The sequence below is a fragment of the Carcharhinus amblyrhynchos genome, chromosome 19 (genome assembly GCF_965287045.1).
Source record: "Carcharhinus amblyrhynchos chromosome 19, sCarAmb.v2.hapA, whole genome shotgun sequence".
In the NCBI taxonomy this organism is placed as follows: Eukaryota; Metazoa; Chordata; class Chondrichthyes; order Carcharhiniformes; family Carcharhinidae; genus Carcharhinus; species Carcharhinus amblyrhynchos.
In genome coordinates this window covers 28,569,800-28,594,209 of record NC_137342.1, presented here as the reverse complement: position 1 = coordinate 28,594,209, position 24,410 = coordinate 28,569,800, and the positions used below count along the sequence as shown (strand labels likewise).

The 24,410-nt window shown below is 43.0% G+C and overlaps 1 protein-coding gene across 15 annotated transcripts in view; it reads right to left on the bottom strand.

Moving 5' to 3' along the window:
* magi2a (membrane associated guanylate kinase, WW and PDZ domain containing 2a) overlaps positions 1-24,410 on the bottom strand; it is a 720,803-nt gene that overhangs the window by 656,277 nt on the left and 40,116 nt on the right. The window contains exon 1 of one of the 15 annotated variants that reach the window (XM_080207430.1): positions 7,230-7,273. The exons of the other annotated variants lie outside the window; for them this stretch is intronic. Within the exon in view, the coding sequence (XP_080063556.1) occupies positions 7,230-7,266 (37 nt within the window). The 5' untranslated portion in view covers positions 7,267-7,273. Of the gene's footprint in view, positions 1-7,229; positions 7,274-24,410 lie in introns of those variants that run through there. 15 annotated transcript variants of the gene reach the window in all.

Here is a 24,410-nt window from a genome sequence, read left to right as displayed (position 1 = left end):
GACAACCACCAGGTGAGTTTTTACAACAACTTACAATGGTTTCGTGGTTGTCATTAGACTTTCAATTCCAGATTGAATTTGAATTCCACCATTTGCCATGGTGGAATTCAAACCCAGAGTGTTACCCTGGATTACTAATCCAATTAAATACCACTACTCCTCTGCCCCCAGCCCTTCTGGAGGAGATCTGAATTCCAGAGGTGAAGTGAGAGCGACTCCCCTTGACATCAAAGCCGTATTTGATCAAGTATGGAATCATGGAGTACTAGGAAAACTGGAGTCAATGGGATTGGGGGAAAACCCTCTGTTGTTCATCAAATCTGGCACAGAGGAAGGTGGAAGTGATTGTGGAGATCGATCATCTCAGTTCAGGACATCGCTGCAAAAGTTCCTCAGGGTAGTGTTCTAGGCCTAACCATCTTCAGCTGCCATCAATGACCCTCCCTTTCTCATAAGTCAGAAATGGGAATGTTTGTTGATGCTTGCACAATGTTCAGCACCATTCACGACTCCTCAGATACTGTAGTCGTCCATGGCCATTTGCAACAAGACCTGGACAATATTCAGACTTGAGCTTACAAATGGCAAATATTATTCATGTCAGGCAATGACCATCTCCAACAAGACAGGATCTAAACATTGCCCCTTGACAGTCAATGGCATTACTGTTGCCTAATCCCACACTAACAACATCCTGGGAATTTCCATTGACCACAAGCTGAACTGGACTTGCCACATAAATGCTATAGCTGCAAAAGCAGGTCAGAGATTAGGAATCCTATGGCAAGTAACTCATCTCCTAACTCTGCAAAGTCTGTCCACCATTTAAAAGGCTTACAAGTTAGGAGTTTGATGGAATACTTTCCAGTTGCTTGAATGAGTGCAGCTTCAACAATACTCAAGAAGCTAGACACCATCCAGGACAAAGCAGCCTGTTTGATTGCTACTCCTTCCACAAACACTCAATGCCTCCACCACCAACGAACAATCACAGCAGTACATACTACCTACAGGGTGCATTGCAGGAACTCAGCAATGTTCCTTAGATAACACCTTCCAAGACATGACCACTACATCTAGAAACAGAAGGGCAGCTGATATCTAGGAACACCAACACATGGAGGTTTCCTTCCAATTCACCATCCTGACTTAGAAACATATTGCTGTTCCTTCATTGTTGCTGGGTAAAAATTCTGACGCTTCCTCCCCTGACAGCATTGTGGATGTACCTACACCGCACTGAACCGTTTAGGTTCAAAAAGACAACTCATGAAGGCAATTCTTGAAGGCAAATTGGGATGAGCAATAAGTAATGGCCTAGCCAGCGATGCCCACATCCTGTAAATTAATATAAGAAACCATTATTGCAAAGTGCACATGGACTACAAGTGAGGACTGGACTTTACTGTGATGTCCTCCATAATCAATTAGCCTATTGATACTATCAGGTTTCATAAAGAGGCATGATGCAGAGGCTGCCCGCGGTCAAACAACTGTACATCAGCCATGGATCAGCACTTTCAAGAGGAGGGAAGTAAATTGATTTATTTATAAAGCCTATTTGATGCAGAAGACAGAAACAAGAGGATGAATGGATTTTCATTAGCAGTTAAGCACTGGCCATAAAACCGCCCAAGATATAAATCTAAAATAATCAGTAATTGAGCGAAAGTAAGTAACAGCACTCAAATATATATTTTTACAACAGAACAAAATGCCAAACTGAGAACTTATGTCTCATCAGAACTAGAAATAAATGGATTTATGCCTGGCTATATTGTACATTTAGGTCCACACTTACACAGAACACGCAAATACACATGACATTTGGTTTCACTTTTGATAAATCTGATTGTAGCTATAGCCATTTTAGCAATGGGTTCCCTTCTAACCGCCACAGTACAATGTCCAGAGTTCGGAAATAATTTGTCCTTGGCCCGCTTCTTGTCATCGAAATTTGATTCGCCGGTTAGATTCCACATGCTGTCAAGGCCAAGCTGTACCACTCTACATTCAACCTTAAATGCTTAACATTCCCTGTGCTGTCAGATTGCTTGTCCAAATTCATAAACAAACCATAATTTCTTCCTATAAATTATTTTGGTACTTGCTGCAAATCTCCACCACTAACTTCAATCCGATTTCCCATGCGCCATCTCAAGCTAAAGCAGGCCATTCTCATTCTCTATATCCTCTTCAAGCTTGAACTTAACTTCCAGACCCATGCACCCTCCTTCATGAACAGCATTTATATCTACCTCTAATGCACCCTCCTTCATGAACAGCATTTATATCTACCTCTAATGTTGCCTGTTTCTGCCTAGCTGCTGCTAAAATTTTCAGATTTGCCTTAATTATCCTCAGCCTCATTTACTTCAATGCTTTCCTGGCTAGTTTCCCATCCTCCATAAATTTCAGGTATACAAATCTCATGCTTGTCATTTCCTACACCTCTCCCCACTTGTCCATTACCTCTACTCGCATTGAGCAATATTGATTCTTTGTCCCCCTTTCAAAGATTTAAAATGATTATTGTGGTTATATCTTTCTATGGCATCTTTATTTCTGTAATAATCTCCTTGTTTACAAGCTTCTCTTTCTCCACACAGAGAGAAGTGAGAATGTGTGAGAACAGGAGTGAGGCCATTAATAGCAAGAGAGTGTAAGAAGAGCAGCAGGGTCATTAATAGTGTGTGTGAGAAGAGCAGTGGGGCCATTATCAGTGAGAGACTGTGAAAGGAGTAGCATATCTATTAACACTGAAATTGCAAGAGGAACACCAGGGTCATTATCAGTGAGTGCGTGAGAGGAGCAAGGCCATTAACAGCAGAGAGTTCAAGAGGAGCAGTGGGGCCATTAATAACAACAGAGCAAGAAGCGCAAAAGGGCCATTATCAGTGAGAAGAGTAGTGCAGCCGTTAACAGCGCGAAACTGCAACAGAACATACAAGCAGAGTAAACTGCATGAAACAATGCATCTTCTTCGCCATACAATGCTGATTATGGGCCTCAACTCCATTTTCCCACCACTTCCCATATCACTTTTAAAAGAGTGAGACCACTAATGTTAGTAGATTTTGATACTATGAACAAAACCTTACAATTCATGAGATACCATATTGACAGGCAAAAGAGAAAAATACTCACCACTTACCTTATTCCACGTGGTCTCACACTTTGCTTATTACTCTCTCCCCTTGCTGTGTTTTACAGACTCCTCTCACTGTTAATGGCCCCGCTGTCAGTCTGGCATGTTCTTGCTGTTGTTGGCCCCACTGCTTCTCTTGCAGTTTCCTGCTGTTAATGACTGGGCTACTCTTCCCACACTCTCTCGCTATTAACGGCCCCACTGCTCCTCTTGAACTCTCTGCTGGCAATGGCCTTGCTTCTCTCACACTCCTTCATTGTTAATGACCCTACTGCTCCTCTTGCAATTACATGCTACGCTACTCCTGTTACGGCCTCTCGCTGATAATGGTCTCACTGCTCTTCACAGTCTCTTACTATTAAACACTCTGCTTCTCTTAAACTCTTTTGCTATTAATGGCCCTGCTGTCCCTCTCACACTCTTGCTGTTATTGGTCTCTTGTGTCTGTCCTATGGTCCTTCACCTACCATAGGTGGCTATAACTTCGATGGATGATTGGTTCCTCATCTCAGGAATTTCCTCTCTAAACCACTCTGCAGGTCACTGCTCTTCTTCAAGATTCTCCTGTCTGCCCCGAATTTTGATTATTACTTCTAATCTCTCCTTCTTCAGCTTGGAGTCCATTTTCTTTCTTAATCATTGAATCTCAACACAAAAGGCCATTCAGATAGTTGTGCCTGTGAATGATTCTCAGATCTTTTCCTATACTCAAGATGCAGGTTGATTTATGCAAATTAAAATAACACTTTTTTGTGCTTTGAGCCACTGTAGCACTGGCAACTTCTGTTAAAATTGGGAAGGCAGTGGCACAGTAGTATTATCACTGGATTAGTAACACAGAGACTGAGAACATCTGGGTGCCCAGGTGGAAATCTCACCACAGCAGATGGTGATATTTGAGTTCAATAAAAATTTGGAATTAGAAGTCTAATGATAACCATAAAACCATTGTCGATTGTCGTAAGAACCCTATCTGGCTCACTGATGTCCTTTAGGGAAGGAAATCTGCCGTCTTTATCTGGGCTAGCCGATATGTGGCTCCAGATTCACAACAGTACTGTTGATTCTCAAATGCCCTCTGAAATGGAGGGCAGTTAGAGATGGGCAATAAATGCTGAACCAATCAGCGGCACTCACATCCTGCAAATGTTTTTTTTAAATAGCTAACTCTGTACAGGATCTTAATTTTCAAATAGTACTGCTTTGCAGCACGATGGCACAGTGGTTAGCATTGCTGGCTCACAGCGTCAGGGGCCCAGGTTCGATTCCAGCCTTGGTCACTGTGTGGAGGCTGCACTTTCTCCCTATGTCTGCTCTGGGTTTCCTCTGGGTGCTCAGGTTTCGTCCTACAGTCCAAAGATGTGCAGGTTAGGTGAACTGGCCATGATAAATTGACTCTAGTGTCAGGAGATTAGTGGTGTTGTGGGAATAGGGTCTGGGTGGGATTGTGGTCGGTGTAGACTCGATGGGCTGAATGGCCTCCTTCTGCATTATAAGATTCTATGATTGCAGGAAGAAATCTACTTGACAGTAATGCAAAAGGGTCAATACAATCAAAATAAAATTATGTAAGCAAAATTAGAGCACTTTTGAATTAGCAGTTGGTGTTTTATTTTACCTTTTATGCATTCCTCAGGTGAAATGCAACTGGAATTTAGTCATTGAGCTTGAGTTGCTTCCAACTTCCAAGTTGCACCTTTGAAATCAATTTTATTATGAGAAGTGGGAGAAAGTGGGTGAATGAGTATATTTGCAAAAAAACTTTGGGCATTAATGGAATTAAATATCCTAAGTTGTGTATGCATGCACTGCACAACAGGGCCAATGAGTCAGCCCATTATGAGTTTTCCATTATCTTTCACTTAATTAAATCATAGTTACCAATATTTTCAAGCTATTTGAAAAAGTATGGTGTTATCATTCATGGATACAATGGCAACTGAACTTATGAACATTTTCAATTTATACTGCCTCTTCACATACACTACCAAAATGCATTGCTTCACAGCATTAACTTTATGCCTGCCATGTGTTTGTCTATGATAGGGTACCAGATCAGGAATCACAAGGTATATTATGAAGACAGGCTAGACCCCAACCACTTTATATTTTGACATTAATGTGAGGATAAGATGCTTGATCCCAGGCAGGAATTTACCTACAAACTAGGAAGCTTTTATCAAATCAAACTATTACAAATGTATTAGCTTAACTTTTAACAATCGAACAATAATTAAACATGACGAGATACAAGTCTTAATTGCTAGCCAATCACCATGAATTCCAATTCAAGCACTATTCCTCTTATAGACTTAAACCCCTCTTTTAAAGATCAGTTAGCAAAACACAGGTTTACATGCTTGTACTTAGGTTTTGGAGCTTTTAAACAATCTCTAGAGAAAGACAGCAACAGGGAGACACATCTTGCTTCTTTCAAAACCAAGCAATAACTGCTTGAATGAAAAACTATGGGGGATTCTCCCAAAAGAATAGCAAGCCAGGAGACTTCAGTCCTGGCCTGCTAATGAAAGGTAAATAATATTAAAATGCGCATTTGACTATACAGCATCACGCTGATTTCTGGCACTCAGACTTGCGGAGTAGTGGTACCCAGTGGGAAGCTCACTAAAACAACCTCCACTTGAATCTCCCAGCCAATGGCACTGCTGGGACAATTGTCCCCCTATGCTTTTACCTGCAAGTTTAGCTCTTCCCATTACTGACATGATTCTGCCCCTTGTCAATCAATCTAATCAAAACTCTACTCTGAAAACCCCAGGAGAGGCATAAGTAAACATAAATGCTTTAGCTCAGCTTAAAACAAACACTTCAGGTCTAAAATGAGTATTCATCCTGGTGCTCTCAGTTGCCAGTTTAAAGATTTTGCTAGACAAATCGGCACTCTGCAAAACAGACCTGAATTCTAAACATTCACACACACAACCCCCCGCCTCCGCCTTACTAGAAACATGATATACATACATTTCGTAAGCCCAGTATCATCACAGTCTATGCCTTCCGGAAGTATGCTTCAGGATGGGGTGTGTAAGTACAGCAACTCACATCTCTACATGGATTTCAATTCCAAATTTATCATGAAGGTACCAATATAACATTGCTTGTGGAAAAGCAGAGCAAGCTAGGCAGCAGCTTCCAGGTTTTCATGTTTAATTGTACATGTGCAGAAATCTGGAAATTGTTGTCCATTATAACAATGTACGGTAATTCATAATGCAAAATTTGGGCCAGTGATATCAGCGTTGCTGTAAGAAAGCAAGCAATACATGAAATTTGATGTAATACTCTAGCAGATTCTAGGATCTCACTTCATAGGGAGCCACAGACATGTACATCTCCTGGTATTCTTGTCAAAACACAAATGGAACTTCAAAATCCCAACCTATTATACAGTTGCCACAATTATTCTCCCACCCAAGTGTCAAAAGATGTCACAGCTAACCAAGGGAATATAATCATTCTATAAAACATTGTTTTGATTAATGTATATCAACAGAACTCACAAATACATCAAAATATAGAAGGGAATTCACAAGACACTATGCATTGTATGTGTCACACCCTGGTGTCCAATGAACAGAATTTAATAACTTTGTGAAGTATTTTCAAAACCTGTGCATCAAATTACTTGCTTTATATCCTGAATTTACCAATACAGAAGTTGGGTCTACTCTTTAGAGCCACTGACCTGTATACAGATTTAATTGGATACTGGTTTGGTTTCTCTGTTCCCTTGTTGGAAAACACAAGTTGGTAACAGCTACATATTCTAAAAGATATACAATTATTATAGTATATAAATTTAACTAGCTAAAAGTAGTCCAGACCAAACTTTGAAATTATAGAATGTTTAATATATTCACATGTAGTAAGCACATCAAGGGTCTATTGAATACACGTAAAAATGTCTTCTAAAATTTTGAAGTTGAATTGAAACTAAAATTTTAAAATATCATTTTCCTACAGCACATGCCAAACACGCTGTACCAGAGCATTTCAGCTGCAGCAGAATGGTTCAGTATCTGTGTTTTTGAATGATGGGTGAATAACAGAAACTACCTACCTTGGAGGGTATTCTTCATTCTTCTAATGATATGCATCTTCCATACACCTAAGAAAAATAACCTAGGTTGATGATTTTCTGCTGAGCATGCATATACAAGTATTATGAGAAACTTGCCAACAGATGGGGCAGAAGCATATGATCTCATATTCACAGAATGCCCTAAGAGCTGCATCAATGCTGAATCATTTTGACCTGGAGCAAGGAACTGAAATGAACTACTTTGCATTTAGACCCACCCCCTCTATCCCACCCAAACCTCCACTTCTAGACCTCTGTTGGTTGTTTATTTTGGATCAGTTGGTAGTACTTTTGGATAAGAACATAAGAAATAGGAGCAGGAGTAGGCCAACTAGCCCTTCGAGCCTGCCCCACCATTCAATAAGATCATGGCTGATCTGTCGTGGCTCAGTTCCACATTCCCGCCCTCTCCCCATAACCCTTAATCCCCTCTCTTATCAAAAACCCATCAACCCGCTTCTTAAAAATATTTAGCGAGGTAGCCTCCACCACTTCAACAGGCAGAGAATTCCAGAGATTCACCACCCTTTGAGTGAAGAAGTTCCTCCTCAACTCTGTTCTAAACCGCCCCCCCCTTTATCTTGAGGCTATGCCCCCTAGTCCTACTATCCTTTCTGAGCGGGAAGAGTCTCTCCACCTCTATCCTATCCATCCCATTCATCATCTCATACGTCTCAATGAGATCTCCCCTCATTCTTCTAAACTCTAACGAGTACAAGCCTAATGTATTTAGCCTCTCCTCATAGCTCAACCCCCTCAACTCCAGAATCAGCCTAGTAAACCTCCCCTGCACTCCCTCCAAGGCTAAAATATCCTTGCGTAAGTACGGTGCCCAAAACTGCACACAGTACTCCAGCTGCGGCCTCACCAACGCCCTATACAGCCGCAGCAAGACCTCCCTACTTTTATATTCAATCCCCCTCACGATGAAGGCCAGCATCCCATTCACCTTCCTGACCACCTGCTGCACCTGCAAGCTGGGTTTTTGCGACTCATGCACAAGGACCCCGAGGTCCCTCTGCACTGTCGCCTGCTGCAGTTTTTCTCCACGTAAGTAATAATCTGGATTATTAATCTGGATCTGAGTCATCAGGTTCCAGGTTGAAGTCCCACTTGAGTTTGAGCATAAAAATCAAGGCTGACTCTCCCATGCAGCACTGAGAAATGCTGTATGGTTAGAGTTGCTGACTTTCCAATAAGGTGTTAAACCAAGGCCCAATTTGCCTGCTTAAGTGGAGATCAAAGATTCCATGGCACTATTTTGAAGAAAAGCAGGAAAATTATATCTGTGTCCTGGCCGATATTTATCCCTCAATCAGCATCATAAAAATAGCTTACCTGGATATTATCACATGGCTGTTTGGGAGGTTTACTGTGTATAAATTGATTGTTATGTTTCTTACTTTATAAGAGCAACTATACTTCACAAACATTTCATTGGCTATCAAGGGCTTTGTGACGTTCAATGATGGCAAAAAGTGCTAAATAAATACAAATCTTTTTTTCTTTATCTTTCCAAGAATGAAGGCAAACCTATAAAATACTTAATTTGTCTTGAGTATCAACATTTAGAACCATATCAGGATTGTTCTTCTAGCAGTCATGGATATGGTATCAATTGGAGCTTGATTGAAAGATGCTTATGATCATGCAGCAGCTTCTAGCTAGCTAAAAGCAATCCTGATGTCATTTAGTAAATTTATAAGTTGGAAATAAAATATTTGGAACAGCTAAGAGTAACCTGCTCTGAAAATTATATTCAAGCTCCACCACATGGCCATCAGCACACATTCTCATAATGGGGCATGTCACAATCAGAAATACAGTTCAGTGCTTATCACTGACAATCTTAGTGCACACACCTCATTAACAAAAGTATTTTACTAAATTTCAATTTCAAACCTTCAGTTATTTAAGATGGCAGCAAAACGTGGCTTGTTTTTAATCTAGGTAACACCACTTTCACAACTTGAATCTCAAAATATCAAGTCCTGCTACTGCGTATGTTAATGCAATTTTACTGAAGAGAAAATATACAGAAGTTCAACCAAATTTATAATTGCAAACAACAATTTCCACCTAAACCTCCAGCTTCTGACTGAAAGTCAACAAGAAACTAAATTACATGCAGATACATACACTATTTAACAGATAAATGTTTTAATATTCCTGCATGTGTGGAAGGAAGAGGCAGAGGCCACACCAATGTTGCTATTGACTAAACTTTGTGAGATCTGCAAAAAAAACCAAAGACAAAAAGTACCATTTCTGTTTCAGATTGGAGTTCTCGGGACAGCATAGACTCAGGAGCTTTGACAAGGGTCATCATAACTTGAGAAGTCAGCACTTTTCTCCCTTTATAGATGCTGCCAGACCTGCTGAGATTTTCCAGCATTTTCTCTTCTAATGTTTTCCAGCAAGATCATTGACAAAGACCAGTTTTAGATAAAACTGGCAATGGTTTTCCAATAAAAATAGTCAGGAGAAACAATTCAGACTTGGACCTCAAGTCATGGGTCAGTTTACAGCAGACCACTCCACCACCAATTGAAGTGTGATAAATCTGGCCATTTGAAAAGGGTTTGTAACTTTTGCTAAGATGTTCATTAATTTTAAAATGGATAAAAAAATTCCAACTGTTCTAGTTTTTTTTCTACTTGATTGCAACGCTGGGAGCCCTTAGCAAGTTGGAGGTAAGAAAAAAAATTCAGCTAGTGCATTGATGGCAATACTAGTCGATTAAAACAACTGGCAGGCTTAAAACATTGCAGCAAACAAGCAAAGTAAGAAAATAAGGGAGAAAGCTGTGTAAAAACAAATTTACTTACAAAAGCTGGGGAGTCTTTTCCAGCTGTGCCTCCATATGTGGCAGGCTGCTCATCGGGTCCTTGGACTCAGTGTGAGAGAGAGGGAGAGAAAGAGAAACCTGCTTTTGGAAAAGGAACTGCTCAAACAGAAAAATAAATAACGCGATAGTAACCAAGATGAAGCAGAATTACAGCTAAAATCCGCTGGTTTTAAGACAGTTTGGTGTTTGTAAAGGAAGAAAAATTGTTAAAGTTACAGTTCAAATCAGAATTTCTTTTCAAAGAAACAACAACAGAAATAATACAAATTCGATTGAAAAAGAAAATAAATTAGGAGGGGGGGAAAGTTAAAGAAAGTACTACAACTTAAGAACAGGCAACATGATGAAGGGAAAAGGGGGTGCTATGAAACCATATGTTGAGACTGTGGAATCATGGGGTACCTACAAAGAGAGATTTCAATATTACCTTGCTGCAAACAGGATACCAGATGAAATTAAAATAGCAACTTTGCTGAGTGTAATAGGGATGAAAAACCTTCACTCTATTACAAAGTCTTATCCACCCTGCCAAACCTGGTACAAAAAGGACCCTTGAAGAATACTTCTCGCCTAAACCTTTAATCATAGGATCAATAATACTCTTGACAGTACCATGCATCATTAATCATTATACACAGTCAATGAGAAAGTCAATCAGGAGGACATCTACTACTTTTTGACTGTATACGACATTCAGAAATTTGGCTGTCCTTGACCCTAGAATTATTATCTGGAACTTCAGTAGAACTTTTTCTCTTGGAACTAATTTTGCATCATTCTCCCATAAGAAAGTGTTATAGGCACAATGATCAGATTCAATTCAATCTTCCATAGTAGTTTTCACAACACTAAGGACTAAAGAAGTTGGTTCTTCTAGTGATAATTTGGAGAAACTAAGTAACTGGCGGGGTCCACAAAGATTGGTGCTAGGACCCCAGCTATTCACAATATGAATTAATGATTTGAATGAGGGAACAAATTGTAAAATCACAAAGTTTGCAAATGATAATGTTATCGGAAAACAAATTTTATGAAATTGGGCACACAAAATGGAAGCAAACTAAAGCTATTCTCAGAGCCCTCCACTAAAATCACAAAGTAACAGACACTGATCAGTAGGCAAGAGCATGCTTTTAGAATGCAAATGAGGGCTAGCACATAAGGGAAATTGCACAGGATGGCACCTACAGGAACTAAATTAAAGAACACATCCCCACCCCATCAAAATCAGCACTTCTAAACCAGTCAAACATAAGAACATAAGAAATAGGAGCAGGAGTAGGCCATCAAGCCCTTCGAGCCTGCCCCACCATTCAATAAGATCATGGCTGATCTGTCGTGGCTCAGTTCCACATTCCCGCCTTCTCCCCATAACCCTTAATCCCCTCTCTTATCAAAAACCCATCAACCCGCGTCTTAAAAATATTTAGCGAGGTAGCCTCCACTACTTCAATGGGCAGAGAATTCCAGAGATTCACCCCCTTTGAGTGAAGAAATTCTTCCTCAACTCCGTTCTAAACCGCCCCCCCTTTATCTTGAGGCTGTGCCCCCTAGTCCTACTATCCTTCCTGAGCGGGAAGAGTCTCTCCACCTCTATCCTATTCATCCCATTCATCATCTTATAAGTCTCAATGAGATCTCCCCTCATTCTTCTAAACGCTAACGAGTACAAGCCTAGCTTATTCAGCCTCTCCTCATAGCTCAACCCCCTCAACTCCGGCATCAGCCTAGTAAACCTCCTCTGCATTCCCTCCAAGGCCAAAATATCCTTGCGTAAGTACGGCGCCCAAAACTGCACACAGTACTCCAGCTGCGGCCTCACCAATGCCCTATACAGCTGCAGCAAGACCTCCCTACTTTTATATTCAATCCCCCTCGCGATGAAGGCCAGCATCCCATTAGCCTTCCTGACCACCTGCTGCACCTGCAAGCTGGGTTTTTGCGACTCACGCACAAGGACCCCGAGGTCCCTCTGCACTGTCGCCTGCTGCAGTTTTTCTCCATGTAAGTAATAATCCTTCCTACCATTATTCCTACCAAAGTGGACCACCTCGCACTTGCCAACATTAAATTCCATTTGCCATTTCCTGGTCCATTCGCCCAGCCTATCTAGATCCTTCTGTAGACTCTCCACACCCTCCGCACAATTTGCCGTTCCACCAATCTTGGTGTCATCAGCAAATTTCGACACCATACACTCGGTTCCCTCCTCCAGATCATCTATATAAATGGTAAATAGCTGAGGCCCCAGCACCGACCCCTGGGGCACTCCACTAGTCACCAACCGCCAATCCGAATAGCACCCATTGACCCCCACTCTCTGCCTCCTATTTGACAACCAATCCCCTATCCACGCTAACACCCTACCCCCAACTCCATGTCCCCTGACCTTCTGCAATAACCTCTTGTGAGGTACCTTGTCAAACGCCTTCTGAAAATCAAGAAACCACATCCACCGGCTCTCCTCTATCCACCGCCCTAGACACATCCTCATAGAACTCCAGTAAATTTGTCAGACACGACTTCCCTTTAACGAAACCGTGCTGCGTCTGCTCTACCAAGCAATTCCCCTCAAGATGCCCAACCCATGGAGACACCTAAAATTAACACAGTTAAGGAAACGTCCCTGGCCCTTCAAGCCTCTTGAGATCAATAACACACCTATGGTTCAAACCCTAGAGATTCTAGACCATTGATAACCAACCAGACAAAAACGATTAACACACACTTAAAACAATTGCTCCAACACTCGAAAACATCGAAACAGGATGGCTGAAGTCAAATACTGAAAATACAGGATTAGCATTTGAAACGCGAAGTTCAGGTATAACTGTAGCCCCTTGTGGGGGAGTCTTTAGAGCACTTTCAGGACAGTCCAATTGTATGTCCTGACTGTGCTTCTCCGTCGACGTAAAGAAAATAAAGCTGTGCCATTATTGAACTTCACCCTGAGTCCGTAGTGGTCCTTTCGCCCACTTGCGCTAACAATACCAAGTTGGGTGGGAGAGTGAGCTATGACGAGGATGCTTCAGCATGATCTGGACAGGTTGGATGAGTGGGCAAATCAATGGCAGATACAATATAATTTGATTAAATGTAAAGTTATTAATTTTGGAAGCAAAAACAAGAAAGCAGATTACTACCTGAATGGCTGTAAAATGAGAGAGGAGTATGCGCAGTGGGACCTGAGTGTCCTTTTGCACCAGTCACTGAAGGTAAGCATGCAGGTGAAGCAGGTGCTAAAGAAGGCACATAGTTTGTTGGCCTTCATTGCGAAAGATTGAGTACAGGAGCAGGGAGGTGTTGTTGCAAATATACAGGGCCTTGGTGAAGCCACACCTAGAATATTGTATGCAGTTTTGGTCTTCTTTTCTGGGGAAGAATGTTCTTTCTCTCAAGGGATGTGGCAAAGGTTTACCAGGCTGATTCCGGAGATGGCAGCCTGATGTATGAGAAGAAATTGACAAGGTTAGGATTGTTTTCACTGGAGTTCAGACAAATGCAGTGGGGGCAGGGGGAGGGATCTCAAAAGAAACTTAAAAAATTCTAACAGGACTAGACTGGGTACATGCAGGGAGGATGTCCCCGATGGTGGAGGAGTCCAGAACCAGGGGTCTGAGGATTTGGGGTAGACCATTTAGGACAGAGATGAGGAGACATTTCTTCACCCAAAGAGTGGTGAGCCTGTGGAATTCATTAGCGCAAGTAGTAGTTGAAACCAAAACAATGAATGTATTCAAGAGGCGGCTAGATATGGCACTTGGGGTGAAGAGGATCAAAGGTTATGGAGAGAAAGTAGGATTAAGCTGTTGAGTTGGATGATCAGCCATGACCGTGATGAATGACAGAGTAGGCTCAAAGGGTCAAATGACCTCCTCCTGCTCCTATCTTTTACATTTCTATGAAATCATTTCAAGATGACAATTCATCACATCGCATCACCAATTAGTTCATCGTCAGTTTGAACCATGTAAGAAATTGGACCCATTTTCATTAAAACTACAGCTGGCACCCATTCCTTACTCGTGGCACAATTACGCACTAACACTCGATCTGCTTTTTGAAATGAATTTTGTTTTGCCCTCACTTTTGGTTTAGCAACATGAGATTGTTGTTGATGCTCCACTATCTCTGAAGCTCTGGAGACAGTAACAAATCAAATATAGTTCTCAACTTTCTCTATAAGTACTAATTCAAGTGAACTTCGGGTAGTCGTTAGGAAATGTTTCTATAAGATGCCAAAAAGCTATTCGTATGACATGATAATAAACCTTACTCTTTTGAAGCTTTAAAAGGATTCAAGGACTGTACGAGTCTTTCCATTAATTCATTGAGCCAACTCAGAATGCCACAAGAAGGAGGACCTTTAAGAATGACCCAAGGTTCTTTAAATATTACCCAAGGTAAGGGCCCACTAAATCAGATGGTTATATCTTCATGTGATTGAGAACTATTGTAGAAGAAGATGTAGGGGGCAATTTTACCCAAAGAATTTTAGGTATTAAACGAGCGTGAAAATTGGACAGTTTCAAACCAATTTTTTTCGGCGAGACAAAAAAAAACAAATCTTGACACTTAGAAATAAAAATGAGGCAAAGTGTGATTCTCGCCAGTAAGGGGAATGCACAGAGTCTGTCCACGCCGGGAAGCACGCTGCTGATTGCCAGATGCACTATTGCGCCCTGAAACATAATCTTAGCTGTTTGAATTAGATAGTTTTTTGTAACCATAGCGGCGACTGAAATCCCTGGAGTGACATTTTCACAAAGTTTTATAATGCAGTATTCATTGTGGAATTGAATAATGCTGGCCTCCCTTCATGAAAATTTCAGTGGTGAAAAACAAAATGTCACCCCCCCCCCCACATCCCCTCGATAATACAAACAACTTCCTCTCCCCCCCCCTCCCCGGCTGTTCACCACCTCCATTCCTCACCACCACCACCACCACCCCCCCCCCCCCCCCCGCCCAACGCGGCCAATAGACAGTGTGCAGTTCCCCATGCCCTGCCTCCCCTTCAGGCCCGCTGCCTTCAGGTCCCACCCTTTCCCTTTGGCTCTGCTCAGTGCCTGATGAACAGTGCCAGGGTGCCCACTTGGCATTGCAAACCCTTGTCCCCAACCACCCAGGAGGCTTCAATGGTCTCCTGTCTCATTCATTGGCAAGGCCATCACATCAGGTCCCCACTGGTGGGGGACCATATGTGATCCTAGGCGGTGAGGACATTAAGGCAAGTGAGCCCGGATGATTGAGTCCTAGGCTCACCAGAATATTTAAAGTAGAAAAATGAGTATTAAAATCAGTCTCATGCCCATGGCAATTCAATGCCAGTATCATTGCAAGCGGTGAGAAAACTAAGGAATGTTTGCAGTGATATGCGCCATGGTACAATGAGATCTAGAACATAGAACGTAGAACATAGAACATTACAGCGCAGAACAGGCCCTTCGGCCCACGATGTTGCGCCGACCAGTTAAAAAGCAATGACCCTCTAACCTAAACCAATCCCTTTTCGTCCATAAACCTATCCACGGATCTCTTAAACGCCCCCAAACTAGGCGCATTTACAACTGCAGCAGGCAGGGCATTCCAATCCCTCACCACCCTCTGGGTAAAGAACTTACCCCTGACATCCGTCCTATAACTACCCCCCCTTAATTTAAAGCCATGCCCCCTCGTGCTAGCTTTCTCCATCCGAGGAAAAAGGCTATCACTATCCACCCTATCTAAACCTCTAATCATCTTACATGTTTCAATAAGATCCCCTCTTAGCTGCCTTCTTTCTAGCGAAAACAACCCCAAATCCCTCGGTCTCTCCTCATAGGACCTCCCCTCCATACCAGGCAACATCCTGGTAAACCTCCTCTGCACCCTCTCCAAAGCCTCCACATCCTTCCTATAATGTAGGGACCAGAACTGCACACAATACTCCAAGTGCGGCCGCACCAGAGTTGTGTACAGTTGCATCATGACGCTGCGACTCCTAAATTCAATCCCCCTACCAATAAACGCCAAGACACCGTATGCCTTCTTAACAACCTTATCTACTTGATTCCCTACTTTCAGGGATCTATGTACACATACACCTAGATCCCTCTGTTCATCCACACTATTCAGAGTCCTCCCGTTAGCCCTATACTCGACACATCTGTTATTCCTACCAAAGTGAATAACCTCACACTTCTCTGCATTAAACTCCATCTGCCACCTCTCGGCCCAGCTCTGCAACCTGTCTAAGTCACCCTGCAAACCACGACACCCTTCCTCACTATCTACCACACCTCCGACTTTGGTGTCATCAGCAAATTTACTAATCCACCCAACTATACCCTCATCCAGATCATTTATAAAAATTACAAACAGCAGTGGCCCCAAAACAGATCCCTGAGGCACACCACTCTAACTGAACTCCATGACAAATATTTACCATCAACCACCACCCTCTGTCTCCTATCTGCTAGCCAATTCCTGATCCAATTTCCTAGATTACCCTCAATCCCATACATCCGCATTTTCTGCAGAAGCCTACCATGGTGAACCTTATCAAACGCCTTACTAAAATCCATATATACCACGTCAACTGCCTTTCCCCCATCCACCTCTTTGGTCACTTTCTCAAAAAACTCAATAAGGTTAGTAAGGCACGACCTACCCGCTACAAAACCATGCTGACTATCTCCAATCAATTCATTACTCTCCAAATAACTATAAATCCTATCCCTAATAATTTTTTCTAAAACCTTGCCCACAACAGAAGTAAGACTCACCGGTCTATAATTCCCGGGGAGGTCTCTGTTCCCCTTCTTAAACAATGGGGCAACATTCGCTATCCTCCAATCTTCCGGTACTATACCTGAGACCAACGACGACCTGAAGATCAGAGCCAGAGGCTCTGCAATCACCTCTCTGGCATCACAATCAACAGATCTTCATGCCTTGTCTGTCACAATGAAGGCAACAGGGGCTCTCAATTTTTATTTCACCCAATTGTTCCAGGGGCCTGCTGCAGGCCTCTCTGTCAATTCTCAATCAGATGCCCACAAGTGCACAACCACCATCACAGATACATTCTTTGATCAGGTGGGGGAAGCACATAAACCTTCCCAACAATATGTCATCACAGATGCAGAGGGTCAAGGGCTTCCCAGACATAGCCGGTTTCCCTCAAGTATAGGGAGTTGTAGACTGCACACACATCACTACAATGGTACCAGTTCATCAGCTGGATACTTACATGAAGAGAAAGCTACTCCACTCATTGAATGTCCAGTTGGTGTAGGACCACAACAAGGTGTTCCTGCATGAAAGTGCATGTTTTCCACGGCGGTGCCATGGTGCATCTATACTAAGGAATTCACAGCTTCCTCAGTTCCCAACACAGGCCTGTGTTGGCTTCTGAGGTTAAAGACTTGCCCTTAAGGAAGTGACTGATGACCTCACTTAGGAGCTGGCAGACTACAGCCTGAAAGGAAGCCAGGCAAAGATGAAGGGGTAGCTCTGTTAATTAAGGATGACAATGCTATAATAGAGATAACCTTAATTCTGGAAATCAAGTAGAAAAATCAGTTTGAGTAGAGATGAGAAATGGTTAAGTGAATAAGTCTCTTGTGAGAATGGTTTATAGGCACCCTGAAAGTCACACACTGAGGGTGGGATATACAGGAAAAAATAATGAGGGCTTGTGGGAAAGATAGAGTCACATTCAAGGATAATTTTAATCTACATATGGATTGCATGAGTCAGATTGGCATAGGTAGCCTACATGATGACTTAATTGAGTGTTTTTGGGAAAGTTTCTTAGAGCAGCATATGGTAGAGCCAACCAGACTGCAGGCTATACTAGATCTGGTTTATATGACTTTTCTTTTTAGGTGATCTGACGAAGGGGCAGAGCCCCTAAAAGCTAGTGGCGTTCGCTACCAAATAAATCTGTTGGACTTCAACCTGCTGTTGTGAGATTTCTTACCATGATTACCCCAGTCCAACGCCGGCATCTCCACATAATGCAAAATGAGACAGGATTAATAAATAAACCAGAATAAAGGCACTGCTAGGTGGCAGTGGTCAGAATAGGATTGAATTTCACAGTCAGTTTGAGGGAGAAAGGCAAAGACCTAAGGCTAGCATTTTAAACTTAAATAAGGGCAACAACAAGGCATAAACACAGAGCTGGCTAAAATGGACTAGGAAATTAGGTTAAGGGATAAGTCAGGAGAGATGCAGTGACAGAAATTTAAGAAGATATTTCAGAATACTCAGGAAAGACACATTCCAATGAGAAAATATGACTCCGAGGGAAGAATGCACCATCCTTGGCTGACTAAGGATTTAAAAATAGTATCAAATTAGAAGTGTTATGGACAGGAGGGGGATTAATTTAAAACAGCTCCGATTTCGCTCCTCAATACCGCGCATAAACAGAAATGTAATTTTAATTTCTGAATTCTTCATATGTAGTAGTGTATTTTCCCCAACCCTTCAGTTTGGTGTGATCTAATTCTTTATTAATAATTCCACAGCAAACACAAGATAAGGCAAAATAAGAGGGTTGATTAACTTTAAACACACAAAATGGGGGAGGCGGTTTTTCAATGTTCGCCCCTTTTCATACACAGACAATAAAAGAAGGAAAAGGGCTACAGGGCAAGACCAAGATAAAAGTAAGAGTTATAGTTTCTGGTGGGTCCAAGATCTAGAATCAGGAGACCAATGGCATTATCTGGCTAACTGTTGCAGGTGACCTGCCTTTCCAGAAGCAAGGATGTTCACAATTGGAAAAGACACGTAGAAATGAATTAGTCTTGAAGGCATAGACACAGACATTCCAATGTTCTAGTGGGTCACAGTGTAGATGAGGGCCAGGCAATTTACCTGAACAGAGTGTTTTTTTTTGCTGTTACCTCTTAGATGGTTCCAGCTTGGAGAAGTCATGTGAAATACCTCCCACTTCTTCTCCTGGGTGTTGGACAAAGAGTCTATTCTCCTAGATCTGGAATTTTGAAATGCTTAATCGAGGAGACAGGCTCCTTTTTGTCCTGTGCTGACATCTGTTATGTGGACCTTGGTCGTAGAAACGTAAAGGCAGTTGGTGCAGTTCTTTGGAACTTGATATTCTGCTGCCATAGAGGTCACTCATACCTCCTGAAAGATAGTGAAGTCCTTCTGGTTTCTGAAGGTTAGAAATTCCTTTGGAATGAATCATGGCTACTCAGGGTTCATTTAAAAAATATAGAGCAACGAGGTCAACATATATAGATACATTTTCCTTCCTGTCTTCTGTCTGGGAAAAAGAAAAAGCATACAATTTTGCAAAGATGAGCGACAGGTCAAAAGATTGGACAGAATATGAAGAAAGCAAAGAATGGCTATAAGATTAATAGAGATTGGAGAAAATAGAATACAACAGAAAACAAGCTCAATCTATAAAAACAGATAGTAAGTATTTAAAAAGGGTGTATGGGGTATCAGAGAGGGGTGGTACCTCTGGTGGGGGAACATGTCATGTCCTTTCCAGGGCGGTTTGTCCACCCTTTGTTCCCACCTGGCACTCATCTTTCACCTGGCTCCCCATAGCTGTTTGCATGCAACAGTGGCCACACCCCGGGCAACGGCTTCAACAAGCCAGCTAAATCAGGTGAGGGTAGCCAATGGGTCTCAACCCTCAGTGAGATAGGGAGATGTCGATCTCAACAGGTGAAGACAGACTCTGGCAGATTGAGCGACGAGACCAATGGGAGGTCCAACGGCCAAGAAGGCGGTCTCTGCAAGCGTCGTGGAACGCAAAGAGCAGGACAAGATACAGAAGACGTCCTGGTCATCCACTGTGCCTAGTCCCATCTCCAGCGTCTTGACTCTTGTCTTGCCACTGGATCCAGATGGGAATTGGGAAGAGAGAGAGAGGCTGACGGTGCGCAACTCTCCCTCACTTTAATCCAAATCAAACACTAGTATCGACAACATCATCATCATCCTGTTCAACCTTTGAAGTCCTGTGGTGATGGGCGAGCGACAAAGCAGCAAACGCGGATACACTGGGAGCTGTAGTCACGGACCTGCGCACAGGTAGCTCAGGTCTAATGGTTGTTTTCCGCTGACCAAAGTAGCAGTGAAACTTGGTGTCTACCTGGACGACTGAGCAGTCCTCTTCAGGGATGCGCTGCTCATCTCCTTAGAATGAGGAAGGGGCTAGAAAAGGTGCCCTAAACATTGCCTGCTTCACTACACCCTGGCCAGTTTACCGTGGCTGGCAGGGATCCCATCTTGCGGTCGAACAAACAAAGTAAAACACAAAGTGACACCACTCACCACTGGCACTTGGAACGTGTGCATGCTTTTGGACAACCCTACAGCAGACAGACCAGAGAGAAGAACAGCCTTAGTTGCCAGAGAGCTTGCAAGATACAACACTGACATTGCAGTTCTGAGTGAAACTCGTCTTGCCAACTTGGGTCAGTTGACTGAAACTGGAGCGGTCATGGCAGCGATGAGCGTCACAATGCTGGAGTTGGATTCGCCGTTAGGAGTCACCTTGTTCGGAAACTTGCTAGTCTACCCAAGGGTGTGAACGACTGGCTTATGACATTACAGCTTCCGCTACAGAACAGAAGTCAAGCCACCCTGATCAACGCTTATGCCCCCACAAATGAACAACCGGACGAGATGAAAGACAAGTTCCACGTAAAACTAGACACACTATCAGCAGTGAGCAGTACCGACAAACTGATCTTGCTTGCCGATTTCAATGCGAGAGTAGGGTGTGACTCTGCAATCTGGCAGGGAGTCACTGGGAGGCATGGAGTGGGCAAAGGTAACAGCAACAGCCTACCCTTAATGAAGACTCGTGCAACACACAACCTCCTCATCACCAACACAACCTTTCGTCTACCAACCCGTAACAACACTTCCTGGATGCACCCCCACTCTAAGCATTGGCATCTTATTGACTATGTCATTGTCAGGAGAAAAGACAGGCAGGATGTCAGAGTGACCAATGACATGCGTGGTGCTGACTGCTGGACAGATCATAGGCTCACTGTCTCCAAAATGAGGCTCCACATCAGACCCAAGAGGCGACCACAAGGAAGCAAGGTTATGAAAAGAATCAATGCAGCCAAGCTAAAGAACCCCAGCATACCTTCAGCACTGACTGAAGTCTTAGAAATCAAGCTTGCTGACCTACACCTCGCAGGCAGCGCCAAGGACGACTAAGAACGCTTCAGGGATGCTGTCCGTTCATCTGCACTGAAGATGCTCGGGCCCTCTACCCGCAAGCAGCATGACTGGTTCAATGAGAATGATGAAGAGATACAGGCTCTACTTGTTAAAAAGCACCGTCTTCATCAGGCCTGTCAGAACGACCCATGATCAGCTGCCAAGAAAAATGCTTTTACTAGTGCTTGCAGGACAGTCCAGAATAAACTGCGTAAAATGCAGGATGCCTGGCTGATGCCAAAGCAGATGAAATACAGGGATATGCTGACATAAATGACTTGAAACAGTTCTACGAAGCCCTCAACTCTCTCTACGGACCTCAATCTCTCGGGAGCTCCCCGCTCCTGAGTACAGATGGTACAACTCTCATTACAGAAAGGGCTGAACACTTTGAAGCTGTCCTCAACCGACCGTCATCTATTAACGATGAGGCAAGAGACAAGATTCCCCAGGTCAGTATCAACCCACTGGTAGTAGCCGAAGTCACGAAAGCTGTTAGGGGCAGCAGAGATTTACAAAGCTACTGGTCCTGCACTTATCGAGAAGCTCACTGAGTTGTTCCGGTCCTTTTGGAAGCAAGGATCCATTCCTCAGGAACTTAAAGATGCTTCCATCGTACACCTCTACAAGAGGAAGGGCAACTGGCAAGTATGCAACAACCACAGAGGAATCTCCCTGCTCTCCATCACAGGAGAAACCCCTGGAAGAGTCCTGCTCAATCGTCTGGTCACTCATCTGGAGCTGGGCCTGCTTCCAGAGTCACAGTGTGGCTTCCTCAAAGATCACAGGACCTTTGACATGATTTTTGCTGCGTGCCAACTTCAGAAGTGTCAGGAGCAGAATCGCGAGCTCTACGCAACCTTTGTTGACCTCGCAAAAGCTTTCGACACTGTCAGCTGACAATGCCTGTGGAGGATCATGTCAAAGTTCAGCTGCCCCCCCAACAAATTCATTCAGATGGTACGCCAGTTCCACGATGGCCAGAGTACTGGATGACGGAGAATCCTCTGAGGCATTCCCAGTCACCAATGGCGTCAAACAGGGCTGTGTGCTCTTTGATGTTTACTGCCATGCCAAATGATGCCTTCCAGGACAGTGTTGCTGGAATCAGCCTCAAGTACAGAATGGATGGGAAGCTCTTCAACTTGAGGAGACTTCAAGCTATTACCAAAATGAAGGAGACTGTTCTGAGAGACTTCATCTTTGCCGATGACTGCACCCTGTATACTGGCTCACAGCCAGAGATGCAAGTCAGTATGGACAAATTTTCCACGGCTTGTGACAACTTTGGACTCACCATCAACATTAAAAAGACTGAAGTCATGCACCAGCCTGCTCCTCGTGCACCGTACACAGAACCCATAATCACAATCAAAGGGCAGAAACTACAGGCAGTGGACCAGTTCACTTATCTTGGCAGCACCCTCTCCCAAGCAGTGACTATTGATACAGAAGTTAACTGCAGAGTAGCAAAGGCAAGTTCTGCTTTCCATAGACTGCACTCCACTGTATGGGAACATCGACGAATCAGCCCAGCAACAAAACTGAAGGTCTACGGCACCATGGTACTAACTACCCCCCTGTATGCCTGTGAAACATGGACTGTGTATCGAAGGCATGCAAGACAACTCAATCATTTCCACATGACTTGTCTTCGCAGAATATTACACATCAGATGGCAAGACAAAGTACCAGACACTGAAGTTCTCTCTAGAGCAAGCCTACCATCAGCCCACACACTGCTGATGAGAGCGCAGACACGGTGGGCAGGTTACGTCATCTGTATGCGCATACCCAAGCAGTTCCTTTTTGGGCAACGCTCTGCTGGAAGACACTCGCATGGAGGATAGAAGAAACGCTACAAAGACACACTCACGGCCTCCCTGAAGTCGCTTGACATAGACATGATCACCTGGGAAACACTGGCACAAAACCGCCCTACCTGGCGCTGTCTAATCCCCAAGGGCTGTCAAGCTTACCAAAGCAAGGTGCGTTGCTGAAGCACAACTTAAGCGCAAGCTGCACAAGTCTAGAGCCACCAGAGCAACAACTACAGTGCCTACACAAGTCTGTCCAATATGTGCCAGGACATTCCATGCCCAAATTGGCCTGATCAGTCATTTTCGGACACATTGCATCCAGCCCCAAAATGACTAATGGTTGAGGTCCTCATAGACGAAGATGGACGAACAACATAACACAAAAAGGGAACAATTAGAATCATTTAGAAAGAGAGCCTGAGGAATTAATATCTGAAAATAAGGAAATGATGGATGAATTATCAGATATTTTATTTGTGTCTTGATTGCAAAGGATATAACTAACATCCCAGGAATAATTGTGAATTAGAAGGTGAATGGGAGGGAGGAACATAAAACAATTACAATTAGCAGGGAATGAGTACTAAGAAAATTATTAGAACTGAAAACTGACAGGTCCCCAGATCCTGATGGACTTCATCTAAGTGCCTGAAAAGAAATGGCTGAAGATGCATGGATTTTAATTTTCCAATATTCCCTAGATTTTGGAAAGGTCATATCAGATTAGAGAAGAGCAAATTTGACTCCTCTATTTATGGAAGGAAGTTAGTTTAACATCTGTCATAAGGAAATATATTAAGAGGGTGTTACAGCCCTTGGCCAGACAACTGGTCACGGGAGAAGGTCCAGTTAGGGACCAAAAACATTTTATTTGAAGTAGTAAAGGAACCTGCTTATGGAACAAAGCCACAAGATTCCACAGATTTGAACACAATAAGTTTAACTATATAAAGTTAGTCTATTATACACACCTTCCTAATGTTCTAAGTTAACATGAAGTACATATGAATTACCAGGCAAACTAGTCAGTCATATCACACTGCAGAATAAATCACAGATGCAAGCAAGACAAAGTCCTTTGATGTTTCAAGAACCCACTCAGACATGGGTCCAGCAATCTCACTGAAAGTTGTCTTTATCACAAGTGTTTCCAATTTCCACGTTTGAAGACCATGTCTTTGAATTCTCTCCACTTCCTCAAACTGACTTAAAAGGGCTAGTCCGTTATGAGCTCATTCTTTAAAACTTTGCTTCATATTTTAGGGATTTCCAGTCTTCTTT